Here is a 14,297-nt window from a genome sequence, read left to right as displayed (position 1 = left end):
ATAATCATGTGTTGGGCTAGTACAGAGGGCAGCCAATTTGACCCACATCAAGGCTGAGTTCTTTTAGCCAGCATTAAAAAGCTGCTTGTAAATGAGTTAAGGGTTAATTCAAGTTGAACAGACATCTTCAAACTCATACTGAAGGTGTAGTTGCTGTTATAAGACAACAGCTGCATTATTTGAGGTAAAAACCTGGGGTGCTGTTTGAAAACCGAGGCCCAAAGCGTTTATGGGACCAAGACTTCAAGGATTCACCTCAGGTCTGGTGAAACACTGGAGTCAGCTAAGGAAACACTTGTTGGTGCTTTGAAGTTTCCAAACTGGGAATTGTCAGGGTGGTTTGTGCAGCTTTAACTCTTCTCCTGTCCCAGCAGCACAGAGGTTGTGCAAGTCCCAGTTCTGCATCTGCTTTATTTCCCAATGTTTCTTGCATAAAAGCTGGGAATGGAATGATGGTTCCTTGGGAGCGCTGTGGGGACTGAGCACTTCGCAAACCTGTTAGAAAATCCTGTGGATTTGGGAAATCTGAGCTTTAACCCGGACTGTGTTTTAACATGGAGCAGGTGGGCTCAAGATTTGGGGATCAGGGCATCCCCCTGCACTTGGATGTGGCCGTGTGGGGATGGGAATGTCCTCTGCCACCTCAGAATGGAGAACCTGTGCTGGGGGGATTCCCTGAGGGCACAGATCTGTGGATTTGAGGACAGGAATTAAACAGTGCAGTTGTTTAGTACTGCAGGGGCGGTCTCCTTTCCCTGCAGCTCCTGGGAAGGCTGAGGGCTGCTCCCTCTGGAGCACGTGGAGCTTTAGGCCGTGTCAGGGCAGTTAAACCTGGTTTGAAAATCCGTGCCTGGACTGGAGCTGCTCTGGGACAGATGTGGGTGACACCTGAGGAGGAAACATCCCACAGTGAGTCAGAGCTGTTTAGCTGAGCCAGAACACGGGGTGGGGCTTTCCAGCTAATAACCTCTGTTCCCATGGAATGTGAAGGCCCTGGAGTTCTCAACCAGCGATCAGCAGGAACAGGGAAGTGCCGCTGAGAACCTCTGCCACCTCCAGCAGTGATGGAGCAGCGTAAATCCTTCAGGGGGGAAAAAAAACCCCCACAAACCTGGAATAAAAAGTCTGATGCTGGAGTTACGAAATTTTCAACTGGAAAAAAGGAAGTGACTTCTCTTCTGGAGAACTGCAGTGTGTCAGTGCTCAGCCCACAGGCTCAGCGTGCAGGGCTGGTTCTGCAGTGGTGGAGGGTTTGTTACTTCCTGCGAAGTGACTCTCCCTGAAGGAATTCTGCTGGGGCTGTTGGGAAACACATTCCCGGCCGATCCACCACGAGGCTCCCACATGGCCGCACGGCTCAGACACTGCCAGCCACGAGCTGCTGGTGAAACAGGGGTGTGAACCAGCAGATCCCTTTCTATTTTGGGTCCCTGGGGAAGGGGAGGGATGAAACACAGACGGAAGGCACTGATTCATCTCACCAGGCTCATCCATGTGCAGTCTGGGGCCGTTATCCCTGGGGTCCTGGGGAGACTCTGTCACTACTCCATGACTAAGGATTTTTCACCAATCCAGTTTTTTTTCCATGCTGTCACTACATCCTGATGCCTTTTACAGTCATTCTGATCTGTCTGCCTGTCACATCCTAAGGGATTCAGAGATTAATTTCGCTCATATCTATTATTAAGCCTTTTATTTAAAACTTCCTGATGTCTGTCTCCTGTAGCTGAACTGCCAGCAGCTACTTCAGTGTTTGCTTTTGGGGGTTCAGCTCAAGGTGGGAATGGGCAGGAGGGTCCCTCAGTGTGGATTTAAAGGAGTGGTGGAGAGCAAATCATTATTTTTATTTCCCCTTCTCCAGGTTCAGACACAAAACTGCAGCACCCAAGTCTTTGGGTATCCACAGCTCTACATTATATATCATGTGTATATGTATATATATATATATATATATACACACATTAGATAAATGTAGATAAATTAATGGGCTTCAGCAGTTTGGGAAGGTGGACAATTTATTTCCATACCCCCTGTGGCTGTTAAATGCTGTAATTTGTGGCATTTTCCCCATTCCTGTGAGTTCCAAACACACACCTGTGACTGGTGGTGTTCCAGGGACACACCTGACCCCACACTGGCCCCTCTAAGTCCCCATCCCAGGCAGCCTCAGCTCTCCAGCTGCTGTTTCCAGAGGGGTGGGAATGTCACCTCTGGGACAGAACAAAGAGCTCTTCAAAGCTCCAGGGCTGCTGCTGAGCCGGGTTGTGCCCGCAGAGGCTTTGTCATGCAGCCACAAACCCCAGCTTTGAACCCAATCCATTTGTTTTACAATGATCTGAGCCGGGGCCACAAGCACCTGCTCCTCACTCCTACTAATCTTCTCATTAACTCTTAATGAGGGCCCGGAGCTATTTAGATGGTGTAGATATCATGGAATTCAACTAATCCACTTGAAAGTAGTGGAAGTTCAGAATTAATTAAAAATGTGAAAGGCAAGAAAATCCACCTCAGTTGCTTGGGCCAGCACGAAGCAGGAGCTGCTTTACAGAGTTAGTTCAGAGTCAGGGCTCAAGCCATGGAGATGTTTGTCCATGGAACACAGCTGAAAAGAGCCCTGGAGGGAAATCCATGTGGAATCTCAAAAACTGTTCAGCCTAGGGAAAGGGGAACAGGTACACACTTACTCTGGGGACCTACCACCCTACGGAAAACAGTCCAGGTACAGTTGGCAGTTTTCATTTATTCAGCTTAAACAAAGATATCTTTTAAAAAAATAATCAATAAATAAACCAGACATCACCAAGGAGACACCGTATCAAGTGGAGAACCCTCAGGAACATCAAGCAGAGCTCCCAGCACAGTGTAGGGCCGCTCTCCACAGCACAATGGAGGACACTGTGCACGGCCCACAAACAACACAGGCTGTTCCCTACAAGCCCCGGGGGTTTATAATGCCCTATTCATGGATGTGGGATTTGTCACTCTCCACACAAAACACCACTGTTGAATCCAGGGCTTTGTACCTTGTTTGCCGCCGCTGGCAAAAGTGCTAAAATCATTTATCCAATCTTACAGCAAGAGGGAAGCTCCAAAGCAGCAACAGTCCCTTGGGAGCAGGATGCTGGAGGGATAAATCCCTACCAGCAAAAGCAGAGCCCACCTGGCCTCCAGGAGTTCCAGGACAGGAACTGTCCAAGAGGACTTGGCTGGATGTGTTCAGTTCACAGAATCACAGGATGATTTGGGTTCAAAGGGGCCTTAAAACCCATCTTATCCCTCCCCTGGCCACAGGCAGGGACACCTTCCACTAGCCCAGGTTGCTCCAAGCCCCATCCAACCTGGCCTCGGACACTTCCAGGGATCCAGGGGCAACCACAGCTTCTCTGGGCAACCTCTGCCAGGGCCCCACCACAGTCAGGAATTTCTTCCCAATATCCCATCTAACCCTACCCTCTGTCAATGGGAAGCCATTCCCTGTGTCCTGTCCCTCCAGGCCCTTGTCCAAAGTCCCTCTCCCGCTCTCTTGGAGCCCCTTTAGGCACTGGAAGGGGCTCCAAGGTCTCCTCTCCAGGCTGAACACCCCCAGCTCTCAGGTGAAGCTGAATCTGCCAATCCCAATCCCTTTCCTATTGATTACTAGCCAGAATCCACTACAGATGGGGTATATTCCATCAGACATTCCAGCTTCCCAGTTCCCTCTGCCCTGTCACAAACCACATTTGGGTTTTTTGTGTCAGAAAACAACTAATTATCCTGAAAACCAAGTTATCAGCTAAAGTGCAGGAGCCCTGCAGTGAGAAGCACACAATCCATCTTTAGACTGGGAATCCAGCACAGCCCATAAGGATCCTCCCCTACCCGCACAAACAGTAACAAATCCAGCCTTGGAAAACAGTGCCTATAAAACTTCCAACAGCACTCCTGTGAGGTGTCATGGAAAGAACAGAAGAAAGGCCTGTTCTGTGTCAGTAATTCTGCATAAGAGAAGCCTCATCCCTTCCCAAGCTCCGTCACCCTTCCACCAGCACAGGCAGCGGGACAGTCCCAGGGGCTGTCCTTTGGCTACCGAGAAAAGAAGCACAAAGCTTTAGAAAAATACAATGCAAGAAAAAATTTGAGATAAAAATATATACCTTTGGTTAAAAACCACCCCTTTAACGAGTCCTTTGTAACTCAGCTAGAACAGAAAAGCTTCACCTCGACTCAACAGCAGTAAAAATTAGTTCTAAGCTTTTTTTTCCCCTAACCCAGAGGACCCTTCTAAAACCTCATTAATTTGTTTTCCCGGGATTTACACGTTTGATGTTCATTATTTATAGGGATCATTATATTTGCAGCCATAAACTATATAAGTTTTCCACGAAGAGGATGTTTGGAGCACAAGCTCCTCCACCAACAGTCTTTTACCACCTGGAAGTTGTTAATTAAAGAACCGTTGAAACATGTAGTTTTCCTCAGATACCAAATAGCCAAACTTCTTGTAGAAATCCACGTTTTTGGGCAGACATTCCAGCGTGATTTTGTAACAGTTCAGTCTCTTACTTAGCAAGGTGAGGGTGGATATTAATCTGGGAAAGATAGAAAACAACAGTTAAACGTTGGGTCAGTGAACATTTAATTAAATTATCACAGTGACACAGTGACAGCACTGACAGCACTCTCTGCCTTTTCCAGTGGATCATTTTATTCCCAACTGGTGATCCCTGCTGGCTCAGTTCTTCCCAGGTCCCTGGCAGGGTGGATCTGCCCTGCAGGAAGCTGTAAGTGCTTGGTGCCCACCTGCTGCTGAATGGAAAAGGTGGGGGAATACTCACAGTTTGCCAAGCTGCTTCCCCCTGCACTCCCCGCTGACCACCACGTCTTCTATCCTCCCTCTCTGTGGAAACATAGCCAAGGGTTAGGACTGGAATTCCCCTTCCAGCTTCCCACCACGGGATCCAGGTGTGGATCTCCAGCTCAGCTCCCTGTTTTCTGGCTGGGATTCCCAACAGGGAGATCCTTGTCTACCCGCTCCATCAGAACCACGTCTGACTTGTGCAGAAGCTCAATTTTTTTTTAGGGAAGGGAGAACAGGACAGACTTCCAAATGCAGTTTTCCCTTAGGAAAAGCCCATATTTTCTTCTACTGTTAGCTGAGCACCCAAATGAGACATTTTTAAAATGCAGAAAATACTTGATGTTTTTAAATATATTTTTAAAAATATTTACATTTTTAAGGTTGGAAAAGCCCTCCAAGACCACTGAGTCCAATTGAGTCCAACCATTCCCCCAGCACTGCCAAGGCCACCACTTAACCATGTCCCCAGGTGCCACATCCACATGGCTTTGAAATCCCTCCAGGGATGGAGACTCCACCACTGCTCTGGGCAGCTGTGCCAGGGCTGGACAACCCCTTCCATGTGGAAAATTTTCCAGATATCCAACTTAAACCATCTCTGGCACAACTTAAGGCCATCACCACAGCTTAACACCATAAAAACACCATGTCCAGAGTCAGGGACAGGATTTTTTCCTCCCTTTCCAGCTGCAGTGACAGGATTTACCTTGGCACAGGAGTGAGTGAATTTATGCTCTATAACCAGTGTTGCTGTAGCAACAATCTGTCCAAGGTTTGTGTCCTCCACGACGGTAACGTAATAATCTCCCGATCTCTTCATGTGCTCGAAGGTTTCTGTGGGAGCAGAGAGTGGAACAGTCAATTTAGTCTCAGATTAAACTGCAGGTAAATCTGACACTTGCAGCACATTCTGACTGCAGATTATTGTGGGATCACAAAGAAGATGCACCCAAGACCCCAGAACCTGAAAGCCCAGGAGTCAGACTAAGCCAAAATAAAGCAGAAATTAAAGTGAATTCCTCTTCCTCAGGTGCCCAGAGATCCTTCCTTCCTCAGTGTCTCTGGGCTCTAACAGAATCCCAGACTGGCTTGTGTTGGAAGGGACTCAAAGGCCATTTCATTCCAGCCCCTCCATGGGCAGGGACACCTTCCACTAGACCAGGTTGATCCAAGCCCTGTCCAACCTGGTCTTGGACACTTCCAGGGATGAGGCAGCCACAGCTTCTCTGGGCAACCTTTGCCAGGGCCTCCCCACCCTCACAGGCAGGAATTTCTCCATGGAAAGGGTTGTCCAGCCCTGGCACAGCTGCCCAGGGCAGTGGTGGAGTCCCCACCCCTGGAGGGATTTAAAAGCCGTGTGGATATGGCACTTGGGGACATTGTTTAATGGTGGGCTTGGCCTAGATCCTGTGATTCCCTGCATCCCTGGCTGCTTCCCCAGTGCTTGCCCACCAAGGAGTGGGATATAAAAGGGTCCTGAAGTGGGCCCCAATGGAGCTGGAGAGAGACTTTGGACAGGGGCCTGGAAGGACAGAACAAAGGGGAATGGCTTCCCACTGCCACAGTGGAGGGTTAGATGGGATACTGGGGAGAAATTCCTGACTACGAGGGTAGGGAGGCCCTGGCACATTTTGGCCAGAGAAGCTGTGGCTGCCTCATCCCTGGAAGTGTCCAAGCTCAGGTTGGATGGGGCTTGGAGCAACCCAAAATCAGCCCAAATAACCCATGCCAAGTATCTGAAGCTCAGTCTCAAAAGCAGGTTCACAATTTAGGCCTGTCCCAGCCAAGCAGCCCTCAGGGATCGCTGCAGCTGGATCCAAGGCTGAGTGCCAAAGGCTGCCTCAGGGGAGCTGAGCTCATCACTCCCTCTGGCATCAGGCAGTCAAAGCCTCACTCCCAGGCAGCTTTGCTGCCAGCATCAGAATCCTCTGGTTCCCAAAAACTTCTATGGAAATTCCAAGGAATAATGATATACTCACTGATAAACTGTTCCGGGCTCGCAACTCCGGTTTCCGTCAGCTGACCCAGAACCTTGAAAAAGCCTGTTGGAAAAGAGGGGGGAACAATAAACCCTCAGGGAGGGACAGACACACACAGTTGGCTCTAAATGACACCCAACAGCCTGTTTGGAGAGTTACCATCCCATGAAGCTCCCACCCTGGGCAATGCTGAAGGATCAGCTGAAGCATCGGAGCAAACTGCAGCTTGAGTGCAGAAGGGGCAAGAAAAAGATAACTCTGGAATTATGTGATGTTCAGCTGTATGTCCAAAACAACCTTTTTATCCAAACTGCAGAACTGAAGGAGAACTCGTGCACCAAGATGCCAGCTCATGTTGCTCTGGTATTAAAGGGAACAGTATGAACAATGGTGCTCCCTCTCTAAAGCTGTGGGGAATAGGAAGTTGTGGAATATTTGATTTAAATTTAAGATTAAAACAGTAAACCAAGTTTTCAGGGTCACCCAACACAGCACCAACCCACGGTGCCAAGTGCTCAGATTCAGGGCAGTGGTCACGGCCCCAAACCTGCCAGGAGCATTTGGACAAGGCTCTCAAGGCACATGGTGGCATTGTTGGGGTGTTGTGTAGAGGGCCAGGAGTTGGACTCAATGATCCCTGTGAGTCCCTTCCAACTCAGGATGCCCCATGATTCCACGAAATTGCTTCCTGACGACAATAACCCAAATCAGGGAGAACGAGCAATCTCAAATAATAAGTATTTGAGCTCATGCACAGATACATACAATTGATTCGGTGGTGACCAAACAGGATCCTACCTCGGTTTAAATCAGCCGTGCAGAGCGGCCTCAGAACCAGCCCGTCCCCCGGATTCAGCGGAGAAATGGCGGGAGAAAACGTCGTCGTGTTCTCGCTCCAGTCCAGCTCGTGTAGAACCCTCGGGTCAAACATGGGCGTGTCGTCGGGCATCACGGTGGCCACCGGCATCATGGCTGCAGCAGGGGATCTGCAACACAACGGGTGGGGGACGCTTCGGTTTGCTCTCACCTTCCGGTTTTGTTTCCCGTGGTTGTGGCACGCCCTGGGATGTTCCTCGGGGATGTAAGCAAAGGTGAATAAACTGCTGTTGACCTTCTGCGCAGCTGAAGCTCCTTGACCTTCACCCAACGAGGCCGCTGGGCAAACAGAGAGCGCCCTGACACCGCGCACGTCACCGAGTCAACACGCGGCGCTTCGGTGTTCATCTTGGAAAAAACAACCTGATAAGGCACTGAGCAGGATATTTAAACTCTGCAGAATGGGAAGGGATCACTCCCAAGAAACCTCCCAACATCCTCTTCAAAGATCATTTGCATTCCTGTTCACCGGCAGCAGGAATAATGCACTTTTTCCAAGCAGCCCCATCCTGTAAATATTTAATCTCTCGGGCATGAGGTGCCACAACCCAGAGCTGAGAACGCAGGTGATGCCACGGTTACAGCCCAAAGTGCCCTTCCCAGGCTGCCCTGTTTGCTCCAGGTGTTTACAGAGCCCAGCTGCCGAGCAGTGTCCATGAACAGGGAAAACACAAGTGCCAAGGTGACGGTGACACCTGTTAATGATTAAAGAGACTTGGGAACTGGGCTTTATTCAGAGTAACAGGAAGCAAAGGGATATTATTTTCCTTACTGAGTTCGAAGCCAGGTTGGATGGGGCTTGGAGCAACCTGGGATAGTGGAAGGTGTCCCTGCCCGTGGCAGGGGGTGGCACTGGATCTTTTTAAGGTCCCTTCCAACCCCAACCAGTCTGGGATTCCATGATACAGGAAAACACTTCTTCCTTGGTCACCTGTGGAATTCCTGGTCAGGGTTCTGGTATGAGCAGAGGTCATGGGAACTTCTCCTCAGAGCAGTGTCTTTTTACATCCCCAAAATTCCTCAGCTGCACCATAAATGGTACAGGACCCACACACCACTGGACAGGCCAAATAAACGTCAGGAGCAAAAATGTATTTGGGATGACACTTTTTACAATAAGACACCTCCCAGCCCTGTTAAGCTGTAAGAAAGTACAAAGGGTGTTACCCATGAAGCATGACAGCCTAAGTGCAGCACAGGAGCCTCAAAAGTGAAAGTGGCTCCAGAAATCCAACTGAAAAAAAAGATTCTCAAAATAAAAGCCAACACTACATTTTTTTTTATGCCGCCTGCTGATACACAATGGCCTTTAAATCCCAATTCTTGTCTTAATTTTGCATATGAAAGTTAAAAAATTGCTGTTGTAGCAATTAAACAGCAACACAAACTCTCATACTGTGTGAATTTTGGGAAAGGTGAAGGGCAAAGAAAAACATTTCTACAGATATCTCTGTTCCTAGAGCTCAACTATCTCAATATTGCTGTTCCTCTGTTCTCTTACAAGACCTTCCTTAGAATTCCCAAGTGTCCATACCAGCATCCAAACAGTGCCCTGCACAGAATAAAACAAACCTCATAAATTCCAGCTCAGGGTTTCAGCACACCAAGCTCAAAGGGCAGAGAAAGAAATAAAATCTGTGATGCTCTTTGAGCAATTAGTGATAAACCAAGAGTTATTTTCCAAACTGCTTCCGGCATAGCTGGAGCAGGACGGAGTTGGAAGCTTCACACATTTTCTGGAGGGAGGAATATGACTTAGATTAATGCCAATTAAAAATTGAATAAAGGATTAGTGTATGGTGAGGAATAAGAGCTCTGGCCTTTGGATCATGCTGGTGCACAGTTGAAGTCTCCCTGGAGCATCCTGGGATCCCCACTGTGTGTTGGGAGCGGGAGAGGGAGGGAGAGGGAGCAGGGTATGCCCAGGGACCCTGGGGGGGGTCGTTTGGTCAGGACTCTGCCAGCTCCCCAGTTTTGGGGGACGGGGTGACAGAGCCACCGGGGACTCCACAATGTTTGGCCCCTCAGGGGGTCCCCACAGCTCCCCTCAGGTGAAGCAGGACCCCAACACACAACCGACCCCTCAGGGGGGGTCCCCTCACCCCGTACACAGAAGTTCAGGGGGCCCCCAGACCCCCTCACCTCACAACCAGCCCCTCAGGGGGGTCCCCTCACCTCACACACATCCCCCCACATGCCCTCACGCCATACACGGCCCCTCGGAAGGGTCCCCACAGTTCCCCTCAGCAGCCCCTTGGTGCAGGAGCCCACATACAACCAACCCCTCAAGGGTGTCCCCTCACCCCTCGTATGTCCCCTCAGAGGGGTCCCCTCACCTCACACACAAGACCTCAGGGGGTCCCAAGACACTCTCACCTCACACGCAGCCTTTTGGGGGGTTCCCTCACCCCCCACCCCTGACGTACAGACCCTCGGGGGAATCTCACACCCCCTCACCCCACACGCAGCCCCTTGAGGGGGGTTCCACACCCCTTCACACCCCATGCGACCTCTCGGGCGGGGTGGTGGTGGTGGTGTCCCCTCACCTCACACACAACCCCTCAGGGGGGTTCCCCCACCCCCTTAACCCACACACAGTCTCTCGGAGGGGTCCCCTCACCTCACCCGCGGCCTTTTGGGGGGTTTCCCACCCACACCCCCCGCGTCCACACTCACCCCCTCAGAGGGGTCCCCTCACCTCGCCCTCCGCCCCCCCGCGCTCACCGCTCGCGCCGGTCCCGCCGCACGCGCTGCACGGACGTGGCAGCGGAGAGGGGCGGGGCCGGGCCGGCGCCCGGCGCGCGCGCGCGCCCGCCCACCCGCGCGCGCAGCCAATCGCGGCCGACCCCGGCAGTACCGCGGGCCAATCGCCGCCCGGCGGCCACGCCCTCCACCCTCCCCACCCCGGCGCCTCGCCGGCCGCGCGACCTTTCGGTAAAAACCCCGCCCCCGCCGCCCCGCGCGCCGTGGCCACGCCCTCGCCCTCGGGCAGGCCACGCCCCCTTCCCCGCCGCGTCCCGCCCTCAGCGCCGGGCCAAGATGGCGGCGGAGGGTCAGTGGAGTTGGGGGGTTTTGTCGCTGGTTCTGCCGGCCCCCCCCCCCCCCCCCCCCCCCTCCCCCCCCGGACTCAAGAGTCTTCTCACCCTCACAGATAGTCCCGTGGGTTCAGCGGGCGAGGGCAGCAAAGCTGCCAGGACCTCAGCTCCCCCCCTCACCCCACCTCAGGGGCGCAAAGGCCGGGGCGTTTGCCCTGGGAGGGCTTGGAGTCATAGATTGACAGGAGGGTTTGGGTTGGAAGGGACTTTAAAGATCATCTCGTTCAACCCCCTGCCATGGTCAGGGACACCTTCCACTAGCCCAAGTTGCTCCAAGCCCTGTCCAGCCTGGCCTGGAACACTTCCAGGGATCCAGGGGCAGCCACAGCTTCTCTGGCCAACCTGTGCCAGGGCCTCCCCACCCTCACAGTAAGGAATTCCTTCCCAATATCCCATCTACCCCTGCCCTCTGGCAGTGGGAAGCCATTCCCCCTTGTCATGTCACTCCGGGCCCTTGCTTGGATAATTTTCATCTCTGGGGGATTGTTTTTGGAGGCTGCATTCTCCCCTTGGATAAGACATGTGCTGGGAAGGGCCTTGTTCAGCCGCCAACGTTGTGAGTGAGGGTTTTTCTTCGTTTTCAATAAAAAAGCCCAAATCTGAGATTGTCTCAAGAGACTTTTATGGATAGTTGAGGTCAGGGCACGCATGTAGCTTTGAGCAGAACTGGTGAGCACAATAATTACACAAAATGCTTCTGAGACATGGTTTTCATTTTCCATGTGTCTCCTTCGTTATTTTACCCTGCGAATGAATCACTCTGTAACCGTGGAAACAATCAACATTCCTTATTTTTGACTTCTTCAGGCCCAGAGTGACCAGATGACACACGCACCAACCTCCCTGGGTTCAGGCACACCCAAAATCTGGGGGCGAAGCTCCCAGGCTGGAGCCAAGGGAGTCACTGCAACATTTAACCTTTTATTGCAAGGGAAAGGCACAAACTGGGTATGAGTTTCCCGTTCTATCCCTTCTCTGCTTATTTCCTTTGTTTTGAGGGATTAAGAGGACCGGGAGTGTCCCATCCATGATAAAAATGAACGTTATGTTGCGCTGCTTTGGCTTGTTGAACAGGGAAACTGGGATTGTGGACACATTTCTCCTGCATGAAAAATGACAGAGGTTTATCTGAACTGCCTCCATGGTGCCTATTCCTCTTTGGAAAGATTTTATGGATATGAGGTAGATTTTACATTTTGCCTAAGTCAGTAGGGAAAGTCAAGGCTTTTTAAAGCCAAAATCGTGCCATAACAAGGCCACGACCACATGGGGTCAGCCCAGCTCTCCCCAGTGAGGTTCAGAGCAGAGGTCCTGGGCCTGCACTGAGAATACCGTGACTTTTGGACGAGCCTCGTCCAGGTGCATCCTCCCAGTTTCCAACGACCTGCTGTGTAGGGACATCCTGACACAGAGGGTCCATCTGGCCCATGGGATTTAAAAGCTGAGCAACACAATCCTCTGTCTGTGTATCTCAGCTCCTGACCTCCAGAGCTCCTGTGCTGCAGTGGGATATTGAAAAATGATGAAAAAATCCTTTTTTTCCCCCTGGTTAAACCTTTTGTCCTGCCCCAGCAGGGCTGGGTTTGTCAGTCCTGGAGACCAGTGCTGTCCTATTTACCACCACAGGTGCTGGCAAATCTTTCTGCATGTGGATTTTGCGGCACCAGGAGTCTAAACCAGAGTGGGGAAATGATCTGGATCCTGTCATTCCAGGCCCTTGTAAATAGTCCCTCTCCATCTTTCTCATAGCTCCCTTCAGGTACTAGAAAGCCACAATTAGGTCACCCCAGAGCCTTCTCTTTTCCAGGCTGAACAATCCCAATTCTCTCAGCCTTTCCTCATAGCAGAGGTGCTCCATCCCTCTGATCACCTTGGTGGCCTCCTCTGGACTCGCTTCAACAGGACAATTATATTGATTAATTTGCCCAGCATGGGAAAGCTGGATCAGAGATCAGCCACTTTGCTGAGTCAACACTTGAAATGTGCTTTGCTTCTATCTGGTGACCAGTGACAGGACCTGAGGGAATGTTTGGAGCTGTGTCAGGGGAGGGTTAGTTTGGATATTGGGAAAAGGTTCTTCCCCCAGAGGGTGGTTGGCACTGCCCAGGCTCCCCAGGGCAGTGGGCACGGCCCCAGGGCTGCCAGAGCTCAAGGAGGTTTTGGACAACGCTCTCAGGGACAGGGTGGGATTGTTGGGGTGTCCTGTGCAGGGCCAGGAGTTGGACTGAATGATCCTTGTGTGTCTCTTCCGACTCAGGATATTCTGTGATTCTTACCAGGGCCAGGGAGGATCCACAGCAGCCAACAGAGAAATCCTCCTGATCCCTCCGAGGCCAGGCTTTGGTTGCTGAAGACCAAGGGGAAAGTTGAAATAACACATTTCCACTGGTTTCCACATTTCCACATGTCCTCTCTGACAATTCCACTGCGGAATATTCTGTTGCAGAGGGAAAAAAAAACCCTCCGGCCAAGCGATATCTTCTGGCTGCTCCGAATTTGCCAGCGCTGGAACAGGGCGGTCACAAAGCAGGGAAATTGAAAATTCCTGACAGCAGGACAGTCAGAAGGATGGGAAAGGAGCCATGCACTTGCTTGATGTAAATGTCTGAGCCCGAACACACCCTGCTATTTATGAGGGGGGAAAAAGTACTCTCCTTTCCTTCGGCTCCATGACACAAGGCAGGAAGAACGAATAAATCCCTGCCACAATAAAAGTGTTTACGTTCTGTTTTGGAAACATGCTTAGGGCTTGGAATACCCAGGGACCAGACTCTTTGGTTCTTTTTAACCTCTCCTAGGCAGGGCTGTATCCAACCACCAATAAATCCTGGGGGGTGGAAATGTGTGAAGAGCTGAACAAACCAGCTCCGAGCACCTGGATTTTGAAGAGGACTCAACTCCTGTTTATCCCCTGGAAAGAAAGATGCTGCTGTGTGTCCCCAAGTGTTTCCTGCAGATGGATAAAATAAAGTCAAGAGGAAACCTGGCAAAGCTCTGCTGCCATCCAGCTGACCCCCTGGGACCTGGGAAATGGCATTTCCTTGGGGCTTAGGATGGTGCTAGAGCAGTTATGGAAGGAGAAGTGCATCTGGACTGTGTCTGCCTCGCTGGAAGTAATTATCCCGTCATTATCCAAGCAGCCAAATGTAATTTAACTGCAGGGGAAGTGTTGGGAACCACAGGTGTGTTGCAGCCCCAGCCTGCCATCCATGGAGGTTGGAAGTGTTCAGTGTCTTCAGGGTTTCTCATCTTTCCTCTTCATTTCCCAAACCCACTTTTTTTTTTTTTTTTTTTTCCATGGAGAAAATCCCTGCCTGAGGCTGACAACATCTCGCCTCATTAGTGCTCAAATATCCTGGCCTAGAGTCCAAGTCAGAGCTTGAAAAATGCACAAAACCAGCTCCAAACTTATTTATGGCTGTCACCCTCCTTTGCACGTTTTTTTTTTGGGAAGTGAGATAGCATCAACTCGTCCCAGAAAACTGGTGCTGAGATCAGATCATGAATCTG

At 51.0% G+C, this 14,297-nt stretch overlaps 2 protein-coding genes across 6 annotated transcripts in view; both read right to left on the bottom strand.

The window, feature by feature from the left end:
• The window catches only part of LOC116788859 (maestro heat-like repeat-containing protein family member 6), a 946,858-nt gene that overhangs the window by 759,856 nt on the left and 172,705 nt on the right, over positions 1-14,297 (bottom strand). The window lies entirely within an intron of this gene.
• On the bottom strand, positions 2,721-10,477 carry GNPNAT1 (glucosamine-phosphate N-acetyltransferase 1). Of its 5 annotated transcripts, none has more exons than XM_032692104.1 (6): positions 10,411-10,477; positions 7,615-7,803; positions 6,817-6,879; positions 5,544-5,671; positions 4,815-4,876; positions 2,721-4,568 (listed from the first exon to the last, which is right to left on the bottom strand). In XM_032692104.1, exons 2-6 carry the CDS (start codon positions 7,784-7,786, stop codon positions 4,421-4,423), a joined length of 573 nt encoding a protein of 190 aa, XP_032547995.1. In that variant the 5' UTR covers positions 7,787-7,803; positions 10,411-10,477; the 3' UTR covers positions 2,721-4,420. The 5 variants fall into 5 exon arrangements, with proteins under 5 accessions (XP_032547995.1, XP_032547996.1, XP_032547994.1 ...); XM_032692105.1 differs by having other exon boundaries at positions 7,615-7,802; positions 10,391-10,466; XM_032692103.1 differs by having other exon boundaries at positions 7,615-7,802; positions 10,417-10,465.

This window comes from Chiroxiphia lanceolata, chromosome 6, assembly GCF_009829145.1.
Source record: "Chiroxiphia lanceolata isolate bChiLan1 chromosome 6, bChiLan1.pri, whole genome shotgun sequence".
NCBI classification, from domain to species: Eukaryota; Metazoa; Chordata; class Aves; order Passeriformes; family Pipridae; genus Chiroxiphia; species Chiroxiphia lanceolata.
The sequence above is the reverse complement of the archived record's forward strand: the minus strand, read 5'-3'. Positions and strand labels throughout refer to the sequence as shown.